This window comes from Lycium barbarum, chromosome 10 (genome assembly GCF_019175385.1).
Source record: "Lycium barbarum isolate Lr01 chromosome 10, ASM1917538v2, whole genome shotgun sequence".
Lineage (NCBI taxonomy): Eukaryota > Viridiplantae > Streptophyta > Magnoliopsida > Solanales > Solanaceae > Lycium > Lycium barbarum.
The window spans coordinates 95,721,691-95,744,481 of NC_083346.1; the positions used below are offsets into that span (position 1 = coordinate 95,721,691).

The 22,791-nt window shown below is 35.6% G+C and overlaps 1 protein-coding gene across 4 annotated transcripts; it reads left to right on the forward strand.

Annotated features, from left to right (window-relative positions):
• Positions 1 to 325: 325 nt before the first annotated feature.
• On the forward strand, positions 326 to 13,161 carry LOC132615247 (uncharacterized protein ycf45). 4 transcript variants are annotated; one of them, XM_060329814.1, is made up of 10 exons: positions 327 to 1,097; positions 3,067 to 3,129; positions 3,665 to 3,742; positions 4,152 to 4,369; positions 4,800 to 4,872; positions 5,006 to 5,290; positions 8,813 to 8,956; positions 9,239 to 9,289; positions 10,752 to 10,841; positions 12,650 to 13,161. In XM_060329814.1, exons 1-9 carry the CDS (start codon positions 909 to 911, stop codon positions 10,809 to 10,811), a joined length of 1,161 nt encoding a protein of 386 aa, XP_060185797.1. In that variant the 5' UTR covers positions 327 to 908; the 3' UTR covers positions 10,812 to 10,841; positions 12,650 to 13,161. The 4 variants fall into 4 exon arrangements, with proteins under 4 accessions (XP_060185798.1, XP_060185797.1, XP_060185796.1 ...); XM_060329813.1 differs by having other exon boundaries at positions 328 to 1,097; positions 12,640 to 13,161; XM_060329812.1 differs by having other exon boundaries at positions 328 to 1,097; positions 10,752 to 13,161.
• The last annotated feature ends 9,630 nt before the right edge of the window (positions 13,162 to 22,791 follow it).

Genomic DNA, 22,791 nt, shown 5'->3' on the forward strand with positions numbered 1-22,791 from the left:
AAGGACACCATTTTGGTAAAAAATTCAAGAATTGACCCTCGGATAAGTTTCATTCAGACTGCTAGGGAAAAGATACCACACTCAATATAATAATTACTTAATATAGCATAGGCAAATAATTTGGAGGAAATAAGATATCTTGATCTCTTACAATTTGAATAAAACAAAATAACTTTTTTAGTTTTTTTTTTCAGATCTCTTATTTGTAAAAAATGCAAATCTTTTATAAAAAGATCATAAAACTAAAAAAAGTTTGTAAATGACCAAATAACAATTTTATTGGTACTAAAACACTATTGCAAGGGTACAGGAACACCGGGAGTTGGCACAGTATTTGAAAGCTTGATTTTTTTAATGAGAAATGACAAAAATGGTCCATTATATTTGAGGGTAGGTTCAACGTAGTCCCTTAAGTATGCATTGAATAGTTTTGGTCCTTTAAGTTTGTCAAAATTTATTCATTTACTCTCTGTTAACGGTAACTCACATTTAGAGGTATAATTTTCGTGAATTTACAGTTTTTTTTATTTATTTCTAAAGTCTGGTGCATTTTTTTGAAATATAATTTCTGCTATTTTTTATTTTCTTTTAGCGTCTGGAGTAGTTTGTTGTGTTGCATACTTTAGGATTTGATGATAATTTCTTGGTGTTTATAATTAAACTTTTTTTTTTCCACTGTTTCTGCCAAATCTAATGAACATAAATTATTAAATATTTGATGGAGACTAAAGTGTTGACTTTTGGGAAACTTAATGGTCCAAAACTGTTTACTGCATAATTAAAGGATTATTTTGAACCTACCCTCAAACATAAGGGGCCATTTTTGTCATTTTCTCATTCTTTTTGTATAATCTTGATTTCATGGAGTGAACAGCAACCAGAAAATTAGTTGAAACTTGTCAAGTGAAATGGGGTATATCTTATTGATGTGTGGAGTAATTACTAGTGTAATTAGTCCAATGGCCATAAAAAGAAAAGCTCATCGTTTCATTAGTTTATCACATTATCAACCATTGATGTGTGCTGGAAGTAATACAGGACATGTTTCGTGCTGTAATAGTCATGCGAAAGATGATGATATGAATGCCTTCTTTCAGGTGTTCTTTCTCTCCTTTTTCTCTTCCCTGGTTTCCCTATACAATTTAACAAGTATTTGGTGTTTTCAATTAAAACTCTAGCAATGTGAGTTTGCATAAGTAGTCTCAAGTCAGACTAAAGGAGGACAGTTTGGGTGTGTTTGGTATGAAGGAAAATATTTTTTTGGAAGATAGAGTCGATATTTTTCTAGTGTTTGGTAAGTAAACAAAAAATATTGTCTTGAGCATTTATATGTAATCTTGCAAAACACTAAGGGTACGATGGGGTGGAGAGAGGGTGTTTGGGGGTGGGATGGTCAAGGGGTGGGGAGGAGACAATAAACTTGGAATGTCGTTTACGGAACTTGTTTTCCTAGAAAATATATTTTTCAGAATATTTTGACCGATCAAACATGGAAAAATTGAAAACGTTTCCTCCATACCAAACACACCCTTTGGGTATGTTAGTAAGCGGCATCTCATGAGTCCTCAAAAAGTAAAATTCGTGTGGAAAAAGAATGCACTACACGGACACTGGAGAGATGTCAAATGGGCAAGGAGTTCCATCACATTACCTCTTTGGTTTAGGGATTTACAAGTACTAAAGAAGGAAATGGGCTCGAATAGTCCAAACAGAGAGGAATGGATATAGAGGATTCATATAACTTATCCGAACTACGTAGGGGTTGAGGTGTAATTGATTAGTTAGTTGTGTCTAAAGTTCTAATAGTTTCAACCTTGTTTTAGCTTATTAGGATTGCCAGTGGTTGGAGAGGGAGGGAGCAATTTTTCAACTTGTAGGCTCCTTATCATTACTAGGATATCTAGCACTCACTTATGGGTGTACAAAATGTGAAAGGATAGCTGTTGAGAATGTTTGAGAAAATGTGCTTACGTAGAGATCCTAGAAAGAGGAAGGAAAAGGGAAAAAAGACGACTTTGTTTACATGTCTGCAAGATTTTAAAGTTAAGGGGAAGTTTACGGAGAAACTATTCATTTAACTACTCTCAACATTGATACGAATTAGCCTCTATAGAAGCTATTCTTAGATGATCATATCTTGGCAACCATATTTGCTTGCCAAATTTGGAGATATAGTGTTATTGGATATACTTGCATAATCTCCAGAGTTTGACAGGAGTGTTTTAATTTGGTTAGAAACTGTATGTTAGTCCAGGAATAAGTGTGACATTTAGAGAATTCCCAATTTTAAGAACCCCTAATTTGCGCCTTGAGATAAATTAATTGAATGAAATTGGCCCAAATGAAGCAGAATGGATATTAAAGATTCGCATAGCCAACTCCTACTAGTTTATCAAGGTTTAGTAGTAGTAATAGTTGTTGTACTGGCATTACTTGTTACAGGGCCATTTCGTAGTCAAATAAAAATGTAGTGACATTATAACTTGGAAAGGCCGGTGGACTACTTGAGATTTTCTATGAAGTTCGTAGAACTGGTTTCGTGGGAAAATATAGCCTCATGTGGAAGTGAAACTTTTCTTAGTTTAAACAGAAAAGTCTACGAGAAAGTTAATAATGAAACTAAATAGAGATTAGGAATAAAAACTAAACATGGGATAGTGAGTACTAAAGATGGGAGAATGGAGATAAAACAAGGCAATTGCTTGTTCAAGAATGGACTTTTCATTCTCAAAAAAAAAAAAAAAAAAAAAAAAAAAACTTGTTAGGAACCATCTTACCTCTCTTAATTATTAGTGTAGACTATGGCTTATTTGTTTATATTTCAGGTCTGGAGGGCTATGTACATTACACTTGCAAGTTTGTTTTATATTTCTTTATTATTTATGCCCAAACAGAGGGTAGGATAGCTGGTGTTGGAGGGTCATTTAGCATATTGTGATTTTGATCTCTTGACGCAGTTGTAATCTCTTGTCACAGTTGTATTATTGAAATATTCGCGTTATGTAATAGAAGATCATGCTTTAACATGAACTTAAATAATTTTTTTTTCTTTTCTTCTTTATGCAGATTCTGCCATGTGACTTACGGGATACACTTTTGTGTGACCCCAGCCAAGATAAACTAATAGAGGTATATATTTCTAACTATGGGAACATCTCCATAATAATCCTCAGTAATACTTTTGATACAATGGTCACGGCTTTAGGGACATCTTTGACAAAGGAATAGAAATATGTGTTTTTTTTTCCTTGATGGTTTATGCTTCACTCGCTGTATCTCTTAAATAGCAATATGTGATGTTTGCCTTAAATTTTTCTGTCAGCTAATAAACTGCTCTTGATTTGCTAATATTCTGGTGTGAAAGAGGTCTCTTGCTGGGAAAATATGATCAGTGTTCTGGAAATTGTCATCTTTGTGAATCTGACTAAATTTATCTGCTTATGACAAACATGTTTCAGTAGATATACTTTTCAAGAAATGATGGGATGAGTTTCGTATTATCGCATAGACAGTACAGTAATGTAATGTTTATGTCTTGAAAATTATTTGAGATTCGTGTTATCTCATAGGTTACAGTAAAGTTTATGCATAATAATTGTTGTTCTGTGTTTATTATTATGCTATGATAATTACCATATCAAAAAAGTATATGCTATGTTTGTAGGTGATTTTAGATTTGGGTTGTTTGCCACAAGCACACTACATAGATGGTTCTGGCAGGTGTTACCTTCGGAACACTGAGGTAAACAAAAGGTATTGAAATTACCCTACTTTATGAAAATATTGAAGTATTTATTGTTATGATAATGACTAGTGCACTTCTAGCTTAGAAACACCGGAAGCTTGTAGTAGTTTACTAGGAAGTGAAAAGAGGAAAGGAAAGAAAATTGTTGTCTTGAACCTTGTTATGAACTGGTACTGGTGAATGTATCGACTTTAAAATGTCTTTTGCTGAAGGAAATGCAAAGCAACAACTGGACATTAGAAGATTTTCGGAAGAGCTTAGTTATCTAATTTATTGACGCTAAATTGTCTTTTGCTGAAGGAATACATAGATCAGCAACTGGACATCAGGAGATATTTGAAGAGCTTAGTTATATCTATTTCTTTTTTAGAAATGGAACGTTATACCGGTTTGTTCTGTTAAGCAGGTATCTATGGAAGAAATACAATGCGTCCTCAAGGCAATTGGACAATTTGGAGGAGATAATAGAGCTGGCATTGAGGGTACATTGCATCGCATTTCCGCAATTAGGAATAGGAAGGGGGAAGTCATTGGTTTGACTTGCCGAGTTGGCAGGGCCAGAGGACAGATTGACATGGTGCGGGATTTGCTTGATTTTGGTGAAAGCATCTTGTTTGTTGGACGGTAAGTGAGTTACACATAGATGTAAAATCATGTCTGACCAGTGGATAGCATGACACAACAAAAATGTTAATTACTGAGAAGCAACTTATGGTCAACCGAAATAACGCAGGAAGATTTGTTAGTTATAATAGTTCTCATCAGAAACTTTTATAGCCAAATTGTTTATTTGTGGGTTTGAAAGGTGAACTGCCCCATGAACACTATCATTGTCATTATAATCCCTGTGTTGAGCCTAAAAGATCCCCCGTCTGTTCTGGAACCATTGAACTTGCTAAGCTGATAACCATCAACGTGTTCTACTAAGCTGATAATCTTTTCTAACGTGTTCTACTAAGCTGATAACCATCAAGCTTTATCACAATTGACTAGACCTTGCTATCCTGTCAAGTTATTCTCTCTCTTTCTGATTTCGTTCTCTTGAATTTAACAGACCTGGTGTTGGTAAAACTACGGTTGTGCGAGAGATATCTCGTGTCTTGTCAGATGAACTTCATAAAAGAGTGGTTCGTTAACTAACCACTGCAATTACCTTTATGGTTTCACTCTCCTGCTTTTGTTTCTCAAGTCTTGTTAATTTCTTTGTTTCCTGTTCTGCTAATGAAAGAAATTCTCACGGCTTAGAGATCATTATTGTAGGTTATTGTTGACACAAGCAATGAAATAGGAGGTGATGGGGATATTCCACACCCAGCAATAGGAGGGGCAAGAAGATTGCAGGTTCCGGACCCGTTGATGCAGCATCAAGTTATGATTGAGGCTGTGGAGAACCACATGCCTGAGGTGATCATTATAGATGAGATTGGAACTGAATCTGAAGTTCATGCTTGTCGTACAATTGCTGAAAGAGGTGTTATGCTTATTGGTACAGCTCATGGCGAGCAGCTAGAGAATATAATTAAGAATCCTACACTGTCTGATCTGGTATGTATGGATTTCCTTAATGAGGAACCCCTCTTTTTTTTTTTTTTTTACTGTTCTGCATAACAATCCATATGCATCTTTTGAATATCCTTAAAGCATCTTTTCGTATCTGCTATTTGGTGGCTAATGGTAAGCAAACATTACTTTTGCATCTCTTTGATTTGGAGACAGAACTAAGAAGCTTTAAGTCGTTCAGATTCAGTATTAGACTTGTCCATTTCAACTGCTACCTCTTGTGTGTTTGTTTTTTGCTTTTGATAAATGAAGTTTGGAATATTCCATTAGACAAGGCACCAAGGGGGGGGGGGGGGGGGGGTGCCAATCCCTCATCGAAGATTACAGAAAAATAAACATGAACTCGTTGGTGATAAGCGATGAACTACACAGCCAGAAAACCTATACATGTGAAGACTATCCAGAAAGATTCAAAATATCGTCGTCTGCAACAGATAATTGCTCACTGTGTGAAAACTAAAATGTTAAAGAAAACCAATCTAAGAATCTAGTAATTGTCACCTCCTCTGCCTGGATGCTCTCTGTTAAGTTCCAGCCACAAGCACCAGAAAGACACTGCAAATTACTTTTGCTGAATTTCTTCTGTCTACTGTGGAAGCCCAGTTTTCATGCCAGCAGAAACTCTTTGAGTGATGAAAGCTTGCCCAATTTACTACCCAACCAATGAACATCAGAAATTTACAAGCAGAAGCACAATCAAAATACCACAAATTGTCTCCTTTGCCTTCTAATGGAAGAGACATCCATTCACATATATCCTTTTCCTCTTATGGATGTTCTCACCTGTCAATAGAGATTACCACGTAGCTTCTACACATATGGTCTTCTATATTATTCACCAAGGAAGTTCGTTGTTGCCAGACTGAAAAGGTCTGAATCTGATGAACAAAATCAGAAGGACTTTCCTATGGGAAGGTGATAGCCAAAGTCGCAAATTTCATCTGATTAAATGGGGAAAAGTCACTCAACCAAAACTCGAATATGGTTTGGGGGTTAGAGACCTATCATGCCACAACAGGAGCATTCTGATGAAATGGCTGTTGAGATATGGTTCAGGTCAACCAGGGCTCCGGAAATATGTGACCAAGGCAAAATATGGTGGACAGGATCATTTGTACACTAAAACACCTCAATCCCCTCATGGTGTAGTACCTGGAGCTGGAAGTATATAAGCACATTTGGAATTAGTTCTCTCAAAATGTCAGTTTAAAGGGGTAAATGAAACTCGCATCAGGTTTTGGAAGGACAAATGGCTGGACAATGCCTCACTGATGGACGTTCATTCCAAAAGGTCAGTTTAAAGCGGTAAATGAAACTCACATCAGGTTTTGGGAGGACAAATGGCTGGACAATGCCTCACTGATGGACGTTCATTCCAATATTTTCCAGATAATCACCAATCCAGCTTCAACTATTTCTGAGAATAGAAGTCGCAGCACTTGGGTCCCAAAGCTGAGAAGGAATGTACGTGACTGGGAGTTGGAAGATATTGACATGCTGGGAAGATTGGGAACTACAACACTGATGATCAAGCTGAAGATAGACTAATCTGGAGTGAATCAAAGAGGTTATACACTGTAACAACTCTGGCTACTCCTACCTCTGTGCACTAGATCAAATTACAGAGTTTTGACCAACCTGCCACCAAAGATCATATGTTTTTTCTGGATAGTCCTAAATGAAGCTTGCCTTACCCAGAACAATATTACCAGGAGAAGCATACAGTTAGGAAACAGATGCTACATGTTCTCCAAAAACTCAAAGAGCATCAGCCACCTATTTCTTCATTGTGCAGTTGCTAGTGATCTATGGAATATATTCCACTCTATTTTTGGGCTCAATTTGGTCATGCCTCTTAAGGTAAAAGATGCCTATAGAAGTTGGTGCTCATGGAGAGTTGACTATATTTCAAATTGAAGTAATCATTTAAGTAACCATCAAGAAGATCTGGATATGATCCCTGCAATTATATTTCTGTGTGTTTGGGCAGAAAGAAACCGCAAATGTTTTGATGGAATTTTAACTCCAAACCACTCCTTAAAAGCTAGGTGTATTCTTAACTTATTTTGTTGGAACAATCTAATCCCTGTAATTACTAATTAGTGCTGATCAGTTTTGTACTCACGTTTGCACTACCGCTGTACCACATCTTCTTGATGCCTTTTAATGAAACATCTTCATAAAATAAGAAAAAGATGCCACTGACAGTAGCTCTCAATACCAAAGTATCCGGTACTTCAAGTCTGTGATCCTACAAGTGCATGAATTGGAAGAAAGAGATTCTAATATTTAGCTCAGAATCTTGTGTTCTCATTACACCAATCAAAAGAAAAAAGATGGTGTGTTCTCAACTTCTCATTACTGCAGGATTTAAAACAATTGGCCACTTTACAACCTCAAAGAGGCATGGACTATGGTATGCTTCTTAGAGAACTAGAGTGTGAACTTGGTACATATTATTGATAGTCCCTTTGCTCCGTTGATCTTCCACCAAACCAATCTCCTACCATCCCCACCCTAAACTGGACAATAGGTAAACATTTATCCCATCCTTGCCTTATCTCCTCAACAAGCTGCGGCCATAAGGTTCTCCAACTTTGGTTGAAATTCAGTCCCCATAACACCACCCAAACTTACATCATTCACTTTGTGTCAATGCTTGCTTTCCTCTCTGCTCAATATCCAAAATCCCAGTTTATTCCTTTCTTCCTGGTTTATTTCTTGGAACTTGATATTCTCAGACCCTCTTTTTCTAGAGGGGTACTAATTTTTTCCCCACTTACAAAATTGTTTTCTATCCTCCTCACTACAATCACCCGAAAAGAAAATGAGTTCCTTGTGTAGCTTTTCATTCAAGCATACATGCTTGGGTCTTTAAGAAGATACTTTTCAGATGATTTCTCTAGGTTTTGTCGTCATCCTAAGTGGTCATCAGACTTTAGTATTACTAACCTCGTCATCGTAAGTGGTCATCAGACTTTTGTATTACTAACTTACTTTTCCTTTTCTTACCTTACCTTTTTCTGGGTTGAGGGGGAATGGGTGTTATTCCATCTCTAGCCATTTATTTTTCTGATAGCCTGTTTAATTACCAGTTCATCAGCTCCTCTTTCTATTTATATCAGTCTCTTTTGATTGATTTTCCTGGCATCAGAAATTTGTACGAAATATAAATGATTTATCTTGTTTTAGAATTGGCATAGAAATGTAGAGAACTAAACAATTACAGTTTCTGGATCATATGTTGGACTTTAAATTGGATTTTGAACTTTAAGAAAAAGTTTATCGTGATCTATAGTTTAGAATTTAGCTGTTTGTTTACTTCTGTTTAAAGGCTTACTAGCAAAAGGACATTGGAGGTTGACTACAGATTTAGTGCTCAATTTAGATCTTTTCTTGTTTGCCTTAGTATCTTTTCTAGATTCAGTTTTCTTCACTGAATTACACTTCATTATTAGGCAATGCACATGCTTCCTTTCTGATCTCTTCAATTGTCAAATTTTACAGATTGGAGGAGTAGTAACTGTGACTCTAAGTGATCAGGAAGCACGAATCAGGAACTGCAATAAAAGTGTTCTTGAGAGGAAAACTCCATCGCCCTTTCCCTTTTTGATTGAAATAAATGAGAGACACTACTGGATTGTACACCGGGTTAGTCACCGCTTTGAGGCAATAGTGTAATATAGAAAATATCACATACTAGACTGCAATGTCTCCATATTGATATGTTGGCACATATTCCCCTCCATCTTTGATCCCCTTGTTTGTTCTTGCCACATACTAGCTTATTGTCAAAGAGTAATATAGGTTGCTTTCATTGCAAGGGATGAAAGAAAATCTTTGAGTTAAAAGCCATAAGTTTATCCTGTGTAATCTTTCTGGCAGCTATTCGAGTTCTAATAGCTCTTTTTCTTTTTGGAGAACAAAATGCAGACTGAAAGAAGTGTTGATGCTCTGCTTTTGGGTAAAAAGCCGCTTGTTGAGGTACTGTAGATATGTTCTTGTTATTTATGATCTTCTATATAGCTGCTATTCAGTTGACAATTCTTCACCACAAAAAGAAAGTACTAATTTTCTACTCGGTTGATCCAAACTCTGAATGTTGCTGTTACGTTGAAAAAAAGGTACTTTTAACCTTAGTATGCACATGCCATACTACAAGAAGTGAACAACAACGCCTCAACCTCTAGGTAGTTTGAGTCAGCTATGCTAATTTTCATAATCCATTTGGACCTCATTCATTGCAGTATTCAGTTATTTGGGATTCTCTTATGGTGGAGGTTCTCTATTTTTTCAACTGGCACACAAATCTCTAAACTGACAGAAAGAACTCCTACCAAACACTGGACCTAATATAAGCGTCCAAACATGTCTAAGCCTTGATCATAACTAGTTGCAATTGCCTATATGAAACTTTTTCTTTCATTGTATCGAATTGACGAATTCTACTTTTTGGTAAGTCTGTGTGGATCCCGAGAAAACGTAAGTCTTTTGAGACACTTCATCTTGTGTGATTCTAGGACTACCTCATCTTGCACATCTATTACAAGTTATATAATTCATTTCCTTCAGATTTCAACCTTCTAGTTAGACAGTGTTGAGTAGAATATTCCCTTGCTTTAGAGGATAAGAAACATGTAATCTAATTTTTTTGATAGGTTAGTCTAATTATTATGCAATTGAATTCCCAATGACAGAAAACTGTACAGCGCTTTTGACCATGTCCAACTTGATTGTTGCAAAATATTTGTCTTTCTGAATAAAAGGAAAGATGATTCTAACTGAATTTGAGTGAACCTTAGCAATTCTTCTTGAAAAATGTGCCATAAGGCTATTTCTTTAGTAGCTCCCCTATAGATAATATTCAGAACAGAGTTCTATGAAGTGAGCCTGAACCTTCAAAAATCTGATTCATTACTATTGTGTCTTGAGTTGTATGCATGTGCAAGATAAGACTAAAGAAAAACTACTTTTAGATGGGATTAAGGAGATGTTGTTAGGTCATGTATTAGATAATTTGCAAAAATTATGTTAGGATGCTGTCAAAAGTGTGTAAGAACAGAACAATTTGGTGCAGATACAATTACTCTAATTATCTAACTCCCCTGAGATGAATAAAATATCAACACCACTTTGAATGATTTCATTCTTTTCCAGTTTTTGGGGATTGCAGGTGGGGCCGTTAGAGGGAGGGAAAGAAGTCAACTTCTGATTCTTCAACAAAAAAGTTGTCACCTTTCCACTACATAAATGACTAAAATGAAGTATTGATATGATGCCATTATTATAGCTACTGTTTTAATCAATTGTGAAAGAGCATGCAAGTAAACTTAAAAAATTTAGAGGTTACTTGCTTTGGGTTAGGATTATGCAGTTGCATGTTTTTCTTTTGAGTGCAGCCGAATGACTTATTGGTGCCAACTTACTAAAAATCTTTGTTTGACAGGTTAGGAGGAGAACTCAGCAATTACGGGTTGTGATTGAGAGATGGAGAACAAAGGCCTAAATACTATAAACTTCCGGAACTGCTCTACTGGTAAACATATCAATCATGCATACACCAACATTTCTTTCTTTTTGTTGATTGGTCCAATGTTTCATTCTTTTGCGTGTATGGAGAGAAAAAAACAGAAGCTTCACTCTTTTCTCTGAAGTTTTCGAGAAAGAAAAAACAGATCCTACCATCATAATGGAACTTATTTCCAAATAAGGTACAGGTGGAGTTTTCAGGCATGACTATACACCTTATTGTTCAAAACATAGTCTGGCCCTGCTAATGGGTATAAGTATAAGCAAGTTGGGCTTCAGGATATGAATGCTTATTATCCCTATCGATCTATTTATATCCATCGTCCAATATTATATTCCCTCCATCTCAGTTTATGTGACATTGTTTCAATATTAGTCAGTTCCAAAAAGAATGACATGTTTTTACATTTGAAAACATTTTAACTTGGCTTAATGCATATGCGGCCCCCTAAACTAGTCCCTTTTTTCCATTTTGGCACCTCAACGAAGTGTTGTTCCTATTGAACCCCTGAACTCGTCCTCAAGTATGTCTATCAAGCACAATCCGACTTACATAGTATTCCATCTTCAATGTAGCAACATGCTAATATATATTCTAATTTAATTGTGTTATCTTTTAGCTAAGATTAGTAGCAATTGAGAGTGGAAAAAAGAGTAGCTCTTAATTAAGCTGGCAGTGGAAAGAGCAGAACCAGCAAAAACCGACACATCCATGACCTAAAGAATAACTTACCACATGTCTAAAATAGTACTCCACCTCCATTTCCCAATTTAATTGCTGTTTCTAATTAAAATCAGAAAACACTCATCCAAAGAGGTGTAGCTGCAAATCTTCAAAATGTTTTGCTTCTATCAGTTGCTTCTAGTCGATACTCATCAGCTTCGTGCCTTCAAGAAAGAAGAAATGGACAATTGCTAGTTTATTGAGCTGACCATGATAAGTTTTTTTAATAAATACTCCCATGATATTGAACGAGTATACAACATATTAACATTAATTATTTATCCAAATTCCATTTTTCTTTTCTCACAACTGTTTAGTTGTCTGATTTTTTAGGAGAATTCTGATTTCGTTTCATTTCCTTTCTAATAGTTTTATTTGACTGAACGCCATATATAATGATAATATAACAATAAATGCTAGAGAAGTATGATCAAATTTAGGAGGTTTGATGGACAAACTTGAGGACGAGTTTAGGGGTTTAATAGGAATAACACTTAGTTGACGAAAAAGGGCCAAGTTTAGGGGGGCGCATATGCATTAAGCCTTTTAACTTTAAACTTCTTATTTTACTCTTAATGAGAAGCTTTTCTAGCCACACAAATGTTATGGCCTGTTTATGACACAAGTTGTAGAAGTCCTAAGACGCACAAATGTTATGGCATGTTTAAGACCACAAGTTTCAAAATCTTTCTTTTCTCAAACACCGTGTCAAGTCAAATTTCATCACATAAATTGAAATGTCTGTAAAACTTAATTTCTCTAGCATTAGAAGTTCTCTACATTTTCTACTGGCAATAAATCTCTCATATGACGAAAAGACTCCTAGCAAACATTGGACTAGAACTTAAGGTAATAACATGACTAAACTTAATCTCAGCTAATTGGTATCTCTTAAATGGTACAAGTAATTTGGATATTTTCCACTAACAATGTTACCATGCTTATTTTGTATCTAGCTAACCATGATCCAATACTTCCCCCATTTTTCTAGCTACACTAAGTCTTGATGCAGAATACAATACTTGATTACTGTGCTCTTGAGTTGGTTGACTTGCCAGAAACATAACTGAGTTTCTAACAGGATCATTCAGCTTATAGGATCTGTTCTACATATAATGGAGAGAGCTGTTAGATCTCTTGGTCCTCATTATGCTTTGCGGTTTTGTCTAGGTCATATGGATAACGATTATTTTCTGTCTCAGATATTTGGTCATTGACCTATTACAATAGGGCTCTCTTCTCTTCATTTTCAATTGATTAAATGTTATGAAGTTCTGAAGATGAAACGTTAGTAGATATCTCTATCTAGTACCGTTTGAACAGAACTTAAGGCCCTATTTAGTTTATCCTTTAAATAGCGCATTGAGCAAATGGTGCTGGTCTTTCTCTTGTGATGAAATGTACGTGTCTTTATTCTCTTGATCGATTCTGCTAACTGAGCCAATTACGTGATTCCAATAACTGAAAAGTGACTCCAATGTGCAGCTTAGTAGTTGTAATTCCATCCTGTGCACCTCATTTATCTAGTTCTGTTAAATTGTTGTTATAATTGAATTCCAGCTTGATAGTTGTTGTTTCACTTTAATTACATCCAAATTCTACACGGGCGTTTGCTTGATACAAAATTATATCTTTTGTTAACTCAATTCAAATTAGCATAAAAAATCAGCAATTTGACCTGCATTATACAGTAACAAGGTCAAAACCATCTCGTTGAGCGCTTTGAGAACGAAAATTGTTCTGAAAGCAGTGAAGTTAAAGGAGCTACTAACCTATACTAGCAGATACATGTTTTTCATTTAGCAAGGTTACACATTGAGCATCCCTACAAAAAGGTAGCAAAAGATATTCTATGATTATCCAAACATTTAGCTCCACATTCTTCCAAGGGATTTACTTTATCTTGCTTGAACTTCTTTTTCATAACCGTTTGAGCTGTAATAATTACTCTTGTTACTCTTTGCTTCTGAAAGTGACTGTAGGTATTTTGTGATTTGGAACTTAAGTCAAATCAATCCAAGAGCCTGTTTGGATTGGCTTATTTCAGGTGTTTTAAGCACTTTTATAGTGTTTTGATAAAATAAAAAAGTGCTTTTAAGCACTTGTTTTTAAGTCAAAATGACAAAAATAAGTGAAAAGTCATAAGCCCATCCAAACGGGCTCCTAATGTGTGTGTGTGTTTCAGTACACGTTGATATTGTCTTGAGATAGATCTGAGTTCAGCAGGGTTATGACCTCTAGCTTGGGTCGTGAGTCCTGACATTAAGTGATAATTTTGGATGGATAATGAACTTACTGATTTGTCCCGCATTTTATACTACCTTTACATAATTAGATTAGATTTTAATAGGAGTTTAGTTTCGTTCTTTTGATTTTCAAACTGATAAAAGGGAGCAAAATATTTTGTAATTATACTTGATTATGTTAATCTTGTGCTTCTAATTTGTTAATAAAACCTATTGCTTTCAAGTTTGAATCATGAGCTAAAAATCTTTTGACCTTGCTTCGCTTGTTGCAGTGAAGTAACACCTGACATACTATTTTTAAGTTTTACGCTAAAGTACATTTTTACATCAAAATATCAGTTATTCCGTAGGTTTTTTAAAAGTAATTTAGACCACTCGTTTCGATAAATAAGCAACTCCAATAGCATATCAGTAGCTCAAATTACCAGCATGGGTTGTGGTGGGATGGTTGGATCCCTCCGACCTTAACCAGAGGTCTCAGGTTGTGATCCGGATTTAGTTGGGATCCAATGCGTGTACCTGACACCAAGTGGGAATTTTTTTTTAAAAAAAAGTAGCTCAAATTGGAAAGAGGATTTTAAAGATCTTTCTAACTTGATAATAATCTACGACAATATACAGAAGTGCTTCGTCTACTTGCATTGCTTGTCTAACCTTGGAATGTCATTGCAATATCTTGCAATTTGCCCTCTAGCACAAAATTGGTGGACTCTACATAATCGATATACAAAGCAAAAACTCTGAAAGCAGGAAAAATTTAATTTAAATTAGAGAAAAGATATATTTGATCGATTGAATTTCCAACCTTTTGGATATATTTTCAAGATAAGGTACTTCGGAACTCTTACAGTGCCTTGCTAAATTATCCATCCTTGAGATGAAATGCTTGTGAAATTATATACATGACATTATAAAAGATTTTTACGTTGTTATTATTGTTTTGTCTAATAAGCAGGTCACTTACCATGTTATATATAATTAGGGCTGCTTATCGGGCGGATTGGACGGATAATTACGCTTAACGGTTCGGCTTAGCGGTTATCGGCTTTTAAAAGTGCTAATCCGCTAGCCAACCTATAAGATATCGGTTGATTCGGTATCGGATTAGCAATTATCGGACGGTTATCGGGCGGTGTATCGGTTAAATCTATGAGAAAAATGAATGATAAAATCACATGTAGTCAAGGAAATTACCCGCCTTTAAAGTGACTCAAAATGTAATATTTTTACCTTATAGGTTATAAAGAAGAAATTGATATCCTCCAAAAAAAAAGGGATAGGAATATAACCAAGAAGATTGAAATGTTGAATTCAATATTAGTAAAAATACCGTAGCAAGTAGCAACAGTTTTCCAAGAAAATTAGCAAACTACAATATCGGCAAACAAGAAACAGGGAATGAACTATTTGATAGAAAACAACCAGGTTTCACAATTAACAGAAATAGAGATACATATTTTAGGTTGAGGCTTTAGCTTTAGGTTTACAAATTACAATCTGTTATGCTCCGTATTTTTATACGTCAAATTATTCGCAAGCAAATCGACGCAAGTTAAAGATGGGATTATTTTCGGACATGAAATAGGAACTTTTAAATTTTCACTTTTTATTAGTACACAAATTGCTTAAATTTTATTTAAGTGTAGAAATATTATTGGAGATTAGGGACTAATTAATTATGATTAGATTATTAAGTGTGGGTGTAATTAAATAAATGTGGGAATAGAGTATGAATGTAGTAGAGTGGTCTTTTAATAAACAAATCATTTCAGATTTATTGGATAACAATTAGTGGGATGAATTGAGTGTAAAGGGGGGAGGCTCCTTACGTGTCTTTAGCATGCCTATATGCATCAGATTGATGCCACATTATTGTACAAGGCTTATTCTATTAAAATGAGCATTTGCAAACCCAATGTAATATTCTTTACTTTGAGATAAAGCTCGTTGGAAGAGCAAAAACGTACCAGCACCCTTTTCTTCCTTCTAAATCTCATTTCATTCTTATGAACGACTCCAATTTGAGAGCTAAGAGAAGGAGAAAGAAAGGCACAACCATGGCTGCCATGCTCTCGGCCAGCCATGGTTAAAGGAAAAATATATTTGTTGCTAATTTGATTAAGTTCCAAGTGTAGTACAAATTCAAGGAGGCGATATCAACATTGAATTTTAAGCTGGAGGAGAAGAAATTGCGAAATTGGAGCAATTAAGAGTAGAAATTCCTCCGAGAAAATTAAGGTAAGATTTTTTTGTTTTATGATATAATTGTATTAATAGTATTGTAATGGAATTATTAGAATTGGATTGGACGAAATTGAAATTAAGAAAATGCATGAAATGACGGTGGTTAAGAATAATATTTTGTGTGTATATATAAAGAGGGTATGGACTAGAGTTCTACCACATGATAATGAGTATACGAAGTGTGTTAAAAGTGATTCATGTTTAAATGAATTGAGACAAAGAAATTAATTATGTGTGCGATTGGCCAAATGTTGGATTGTTGCGGAGAGAATTCAACAAATTAATGGACAGATGAGTGGAAAACATTCTCCACGTGGCACTAGCTAAACTTGAGGATGAAATTAATTTTCTTACAATGGATTAATGAGTCATAACTTTTATTGGGAATGATGACGCATGGGTCTTACAATGGATTAATGAGTCATAACTTTTATTGGGAATGATGATGCATGGAAAGAGCTAACGTGATAAGATTAGTTTTTAGTATATTTCTTGCAAATTACTTTTGGGAAAGTCTAAAAGGATTATAATAGACCATTTTGGGGTCCTACACGTACACAAGTAGTCAGTCAATATGCAGTAAATCCATTCTTTGAATATTATTCATACATAGTAAAAAAAATAAAAAAAAAATAATAATAATAAAAAAAATCTTTGGAAGAGCAACGTGAGCTTCTTACAAGCAGCAACATATTTCACTCCTGGGAAGATTAGCAACGTTCCATGTTGTAAAAAACAGAAGCGTTTTTCCTCATTTCAAGGATAAGAAACTGTAATCTTTCGCTAGAGCAACATACGGATTGCGCTCCGCTTCGATCTCGTTATTTTATTTTGTCATGTTATTGAATCCGGACTTTCTTCAAAGGAAAGTAAAGTGGAAGAAGATCATTTCTTGGCATATAAGGTATGATTTATTCTCTCCTAGGTATATTTAAATTCATCCCGGTATAGCTAAATTGTTAGATGGGAACAACGAAATTAATTGAGGGAAATCGGGTAAGTTATTATTGTAGTGTGGGTTGATTTGAGGTATATTTTTGAGTTGTTTATGGGCTGGATTTTAAAGATTTGATATGATTTCATTATTGTTGGTATTGTTGTGATAATCGGAGATTAATTGGAAGTTCGGGTTAGGCGAGTTATATAGGGGAAATGCTGTCCGATTTCCGTTAAGATCTTAACTAATCAGAATACTAATCAAGAAGTATGAACTAAGAAGTGATTCCCATAAGTGATTGGATGTAAATTTATAAGTTTGGGAAGTCGTAATTTATTAACAATAGTGTTACTCTCAAATTAAATAGGCTAAAGGGCGACGAAGCAAGCTTGGTTACGGTTGATCTACGACAGGTATGTAAAGCAACTTTCCTTCTTTTGGCATGCCTTAGTTTTACATAGGCTAGATTAGAGCCTTAAGGGAATTCCAAATTCGAAATCCGAGCATGATATGATCCTTATATAATTCTTGGCACTCTTATGTATGGTTTGATGAAATATGAGCCTTTATGTATTTGAAATAATCGCCTTCCGAACTTTGTATAGAAAGGTTTCACTTTAAAGAATTTCGAAATGTTTGAATGTCATATCTTTCACATAAAGGCTCGGATTGTTCCAATACTTTTATAGAAGTTTGCATGATGTATAATGAGTATGATTTCCATAGGCGGGCCCGACTCGGGTCAATACCCGTCCGTGGGTCCCGCGACTTTCCTTTATGTAATTCGGGAATTTTTGAAAGAATTCGTTATGACTATTATTTCGATTTTCAAGTATGATCATTTTACTTATGTTTGAGTTCATGATAATGATTTTAAGCATATGACTACTCACGACTCTACTCGTGCGTTCTGTTATATCTTTCGTCGGTTCCCGGGCCGGTTCTGTTGTCGTGCGCACTTTGATATACTCCGAAGTTATGCTGTGTTTATGGTTCACCGAGCTACTCGCAAAAGAGGGTCGGGTTCCACTTATATTTGGTGTTATGCTGTGTATGGCGTTATGCTGTGTTGTGATATGTGACGGGGATACGGAGATTTGAAACCTTCTGGTGTTATGCTGTGTTATGGCGCCATCGACGGGCGGGCGACCATATTCTTCTGTACCTTATGCATGACTTATATTTTGAAAGTAAACATTTTGATACGCTGGATTTATACTCATGTTCTGTACTACTATTTCGTTTATGCCTCAGATTTGTTTCTGTATTTTCTGCTTTGCATACTCAGTACATATTTCGTACTGACCCCCTTTCTTCGGGGGCTGCGTTTCATGCCCGCAGGTACAGACGTACAGTTTGGTGATTCACCAGTTTAGGACATCCCCTTCTGCTGTTGGATTGCTCTTCTCATTTCAGAGCATATATTTTGGTATACATTTGTTCGCTATGTATATATGTATTTGTTCAGGGGTACGGCGGGCCCTGTCCCGCCATATGATTCGGTTTGTCTATTTAGAGGTCTGTAGACGTAATTGTGGGTGTGTGTGACTACTTCTGTACAGTAGCGTTTGTATGATTCTATTCGTTATGGCAGCCTCGTCGGCGTGCAATTTGTGTATGTCTATGGCAGCCTTGTTGGCGTGCATTCTGTATATGTTTTGGACCATTGTGCCATTTGATAGCCTTGTCGGCTTTTGACACATTTGACAGCCTTGTCGGCTTTTTGATATATGTGCATATGTTCGGCGATGTATATTCCACCGCCTCTTCGCACTCTGATATGATGTTTTGTTAATACCGTTTGATATAGTTTGAGACGGCATATATGCCATTTGTTTGTGCTTCGATATGGATAGGTATGTCAGGGTGCCCAACTAGGGCGCCAGTCACGGCCTACGGGGTTGGGTCGTGACAGAAGTGGTATCAGAGCAGTTCGTCCTTGGAGTGTCTACAGACCGTGTCTAGTAGAATCTTGTTTATCGGTGTGTTGTGCACCACATCTATAAACAGGACGCTATAGGGCATTTAGGATGTTACCTTTCTTTCATATCTAAGATCGTGCGATAGAGCCCAGTCATAGGAAATGAAATTCTTTATACTAACATTTGATTTCAGTTGAAGAACGACATCGACAGAAGAAAGCGATTGATGATATTTGAAGTTTCAAAGTACGCAGGTAAGCAAAGGTACGAAAGGTATATGTCGAGTAAGGTATGGAAATATGATTGAAGGAGAAAGTAAACATGAAAGTATAAAAGGTGCAGTTTGAGTTGAGCATACGAGGTATGTTCATAATTTTCGTATTATTGCTGATATTGGGAGCCCTGTGTGGCTATGATATGATGTGTATATACGTATAAATGTTGGCCCTGTGAGGCATTGTTGGTATTTCTGCGTGCAGGTTTTGGGATAGTAAGAAGTACAGAGAAAACTCTGCCCAAATTTTTCAGAAATAGAAAAAGAGAATGAGATATAGGTTTGTAATATGTTTTGAAAGGTTGTGTCAATAGTAAGGATATGATTTGACTAAGTTGCCAATATGGCTGACCTCGAGAAATAAGTCGACTGCCGAATCGTAATAGTAATTAGGAAGTCGATATCGATATGGTAAAAAGAAGAATTTGGAAAGGGTTTATGATACTAAGAAATGATTTAGAAAAAGCTGGATAATCTTGATAAAGTGTTATAGTAAGGTACCGACTAAATTGATAAGCAAGGACAAATTATGACGAGTTTATAGTAAAAGAAGTAGTAATATGATTAAGATGAGAGTACAGAGGAAAATGAATGGTGACGGATGCGAATGTATTGGAAGAAGTATGTGAAGGGAATAATTAAATAAGAGGACACTTGAGGAAGTATTGGAAATTCAGGATCAGTTTAACATTCGAGGACGAATGTTCTAAAGGAGGGAAGGATGTTATGCTCCGTATTTTTATACGTCAAATTATTCGCAAGCAAATCGACGCAAGTTAAAGATGGGATTATTTTCGGACATGAAATAGGAACTTTTAAATTTTCACTTTTTATTAGTACACAAATTGCTTAAATTTTATTTAAGTGTAGAAATATTATTGGAGATTAGGGACTAATTAATTATGATTAGATTATTAAGTGTGGGTGTAATTAAATAAATGTGGGAATAGAGTATGAATGTAGTAGAGTGGTCTTTTAATAAACAAATCATTTCAGATTTATTGGATAACAATTAGTGGGATGAATTGAGTGTAAAGGGGGGAGGCTCCTTACGTGTCTTTAGCATGCCTATATGCATCAGATTGATGCCACATTATTGTACAAGGCTTATTCTATTAAAATGAGCATTTGCAAACCCAATGTAATATTCTTTACTTTGAGATAAAGCTCGTTGGAAGAGCAAAAACGTACCAGCACCCTTTTCTTCCTTCTAAATCTCATTTCATTCTTATGAACGACTCCAATTTGAGAGCTAAGAGAAGGAGAAAGAAAGGCACAACCATGGCTGCCATGCTCTCGGCCAGCCATGGTTAAAGGAAAAATATATTTGTTGCTAATTTGATTAAGTTCCAAGTGTAGTACAAATTCAAGGAGGCGATATCAACATTGAATTTTAAGCTGGAGGAGAAGAAATTGCGAAATTGGAGCAATTAAGAGTAGAAATTCCTCCGAGAAAATTAAGGTAAGATTTTTTTGTTTTATGATATAATTGTATTAATAGTATTGTAATGGAATTATTAGAATTGGATTGGACGAAATTGAAATTAAGAAAATGCATGAAATGACGGTGGTTAAGAATAATATTTTGTGTGTATATATAAAGAGGGTATGGACTAGAGTTCTACCACATGATAATGAGTATACGAAGTGTGTTAAAAGTGATTCATGTTTAAATGAATTGAGACAAAGAAATTAATTATGTGTGCGATTGGCCAAATGTTGGATTGTTGCGGAGAGAATTCAACAAATTAATGGACAGATGAGTGGAAAACATTCTCCACGTGGCACTAGCTAAACTTGAGGATGAAATTAATTTTCTTACAATGGATTAATGAGTCATAACTTTTATTGGGAATGATGACGCATGGGTCTTACAATGGATTAATGAGTCATAACTTTTATTGGGAATGATGATGCATGGAAAGAGCTAACGTGATAAGATTAGTTTTTAGTATATTTCTTGCAAATTACTTTTGGGAAAGTCTAAAAGGATTATAATAGACCATTTTGGGGTCCTACACGTACACAAGTAGTCAGTCAATATGCAGTAAATCCATTCTTTGAATATTATTCATACATAGTAAAAAAAATAAAAAAAAAATAATAATAATAAAAAAAATCTTTGGAAGAGCAACGTGAGCTTCTTACAAGCAGCAACATATTTCACTCCTGGGAAGATTAGCAACGTTCCATGTTGTAAAAAACAGAAGCGTTTTTCCTCATTTCAAGGATAAGAAACTGTAATCTTTCGCTAGAGCAACATACGGATTGCGCTCCGCTTCGATCTCGTTATTTTATTTTGTCATGTTATTGAATCCGGACTTTCTTCAAAGGAAAGTAAAGTGGAAGAAGATCATTTCTTGGCATATAAGGTATGATTTATTCTCTCCTAGGTATATTTAAATTCATCCCGGTATAGCTAAATTGTTAGATGGGAACAACGAAATTAATTGAGGGAAATCGGGTAAGTTATTATTGTAGTGTGGGTTGATTTGAGGTATATTTTTGAGTTGTTTATGGGCTGGATTTTAAAGATTTGATATGATTTCATTATTGTTGGTATTGTTGTGATAATCGGAGATTAATTGGAAGTTCGGGTTAGGCGAGTTATATAGGGGAAATGCTGTCCGATTTCCGTTAAGATCTTAACTAATCAGAATACTAATCAAGAAGTATGAACTAAGAAGTGATTCCCATAAGTGATTGGATGTAAATTTATAAGTTTGGGAAGTCGTAATTTATTAACAATAGTGTTACTCTCAAATTAAATAGGCTAAAGGGCGACGAAGCAAGCTTGGTTACGGTTGATCTACGACAGGTATGTAAAGCAACTTTCCTTCTTTTGGCATGCCTTAGTTTTACATAGGCTAGATTAGAGCCTTAAGGGAATTCCAAATTCGAAATCCGAGCATGATATGATCCTTATATAATTCTTGGCACTCTTATGTATGGTTTGATGAAATATGAGCCTTTATGTATTTGAAATAATCGCCTTCCGAACTTTGTATAGAAAGGTTTCACTTTAAAGAATTTCGAAATGTTTGAATGTCATATCTTTCACATAAAGGCTCGGATTGTTCCAATACTTTTATAGAAGTTTGCATGATGTATAATGAGTATGATTTCCATAGGCGGGCCCGACTCGGGTCAATACCCGTCCGTGGGTCCCGCGACTTTCCTTTATGTAATTCGGGAATTTTTGAAAGAATTCGTTATGACTATTATTTCGATTTTCAAGTATGATCATTTTACTTATGTTTGAGTTCATGATAATGATTTTAAGCATATGACTACTCACGACTCTACTCGTGCGTTCTGTTATATCTTTCGTCGGTTCCCGGGCCGGTTCTGTTGTCGTGCGCACTTTGATTTACTCCGAAGTTATGCTGTGTTTATGGTTCACCGAGCTACTCGCAAAAGAGGGTCGGGTTCCACTTATATTTGGTGTTATGCTGTGTATGGCGTTATGCTGTGTTGTGATATGTGACGGGGATACGGAGATTTGAAACCTTCTGGTGTTATGCTGTGTTATGGCGCCATCGACGGGCGGGCGACCATATTCTTCTGTACCTTATGCATGACTTATATTTTGAAAGTAAACATTTTGATA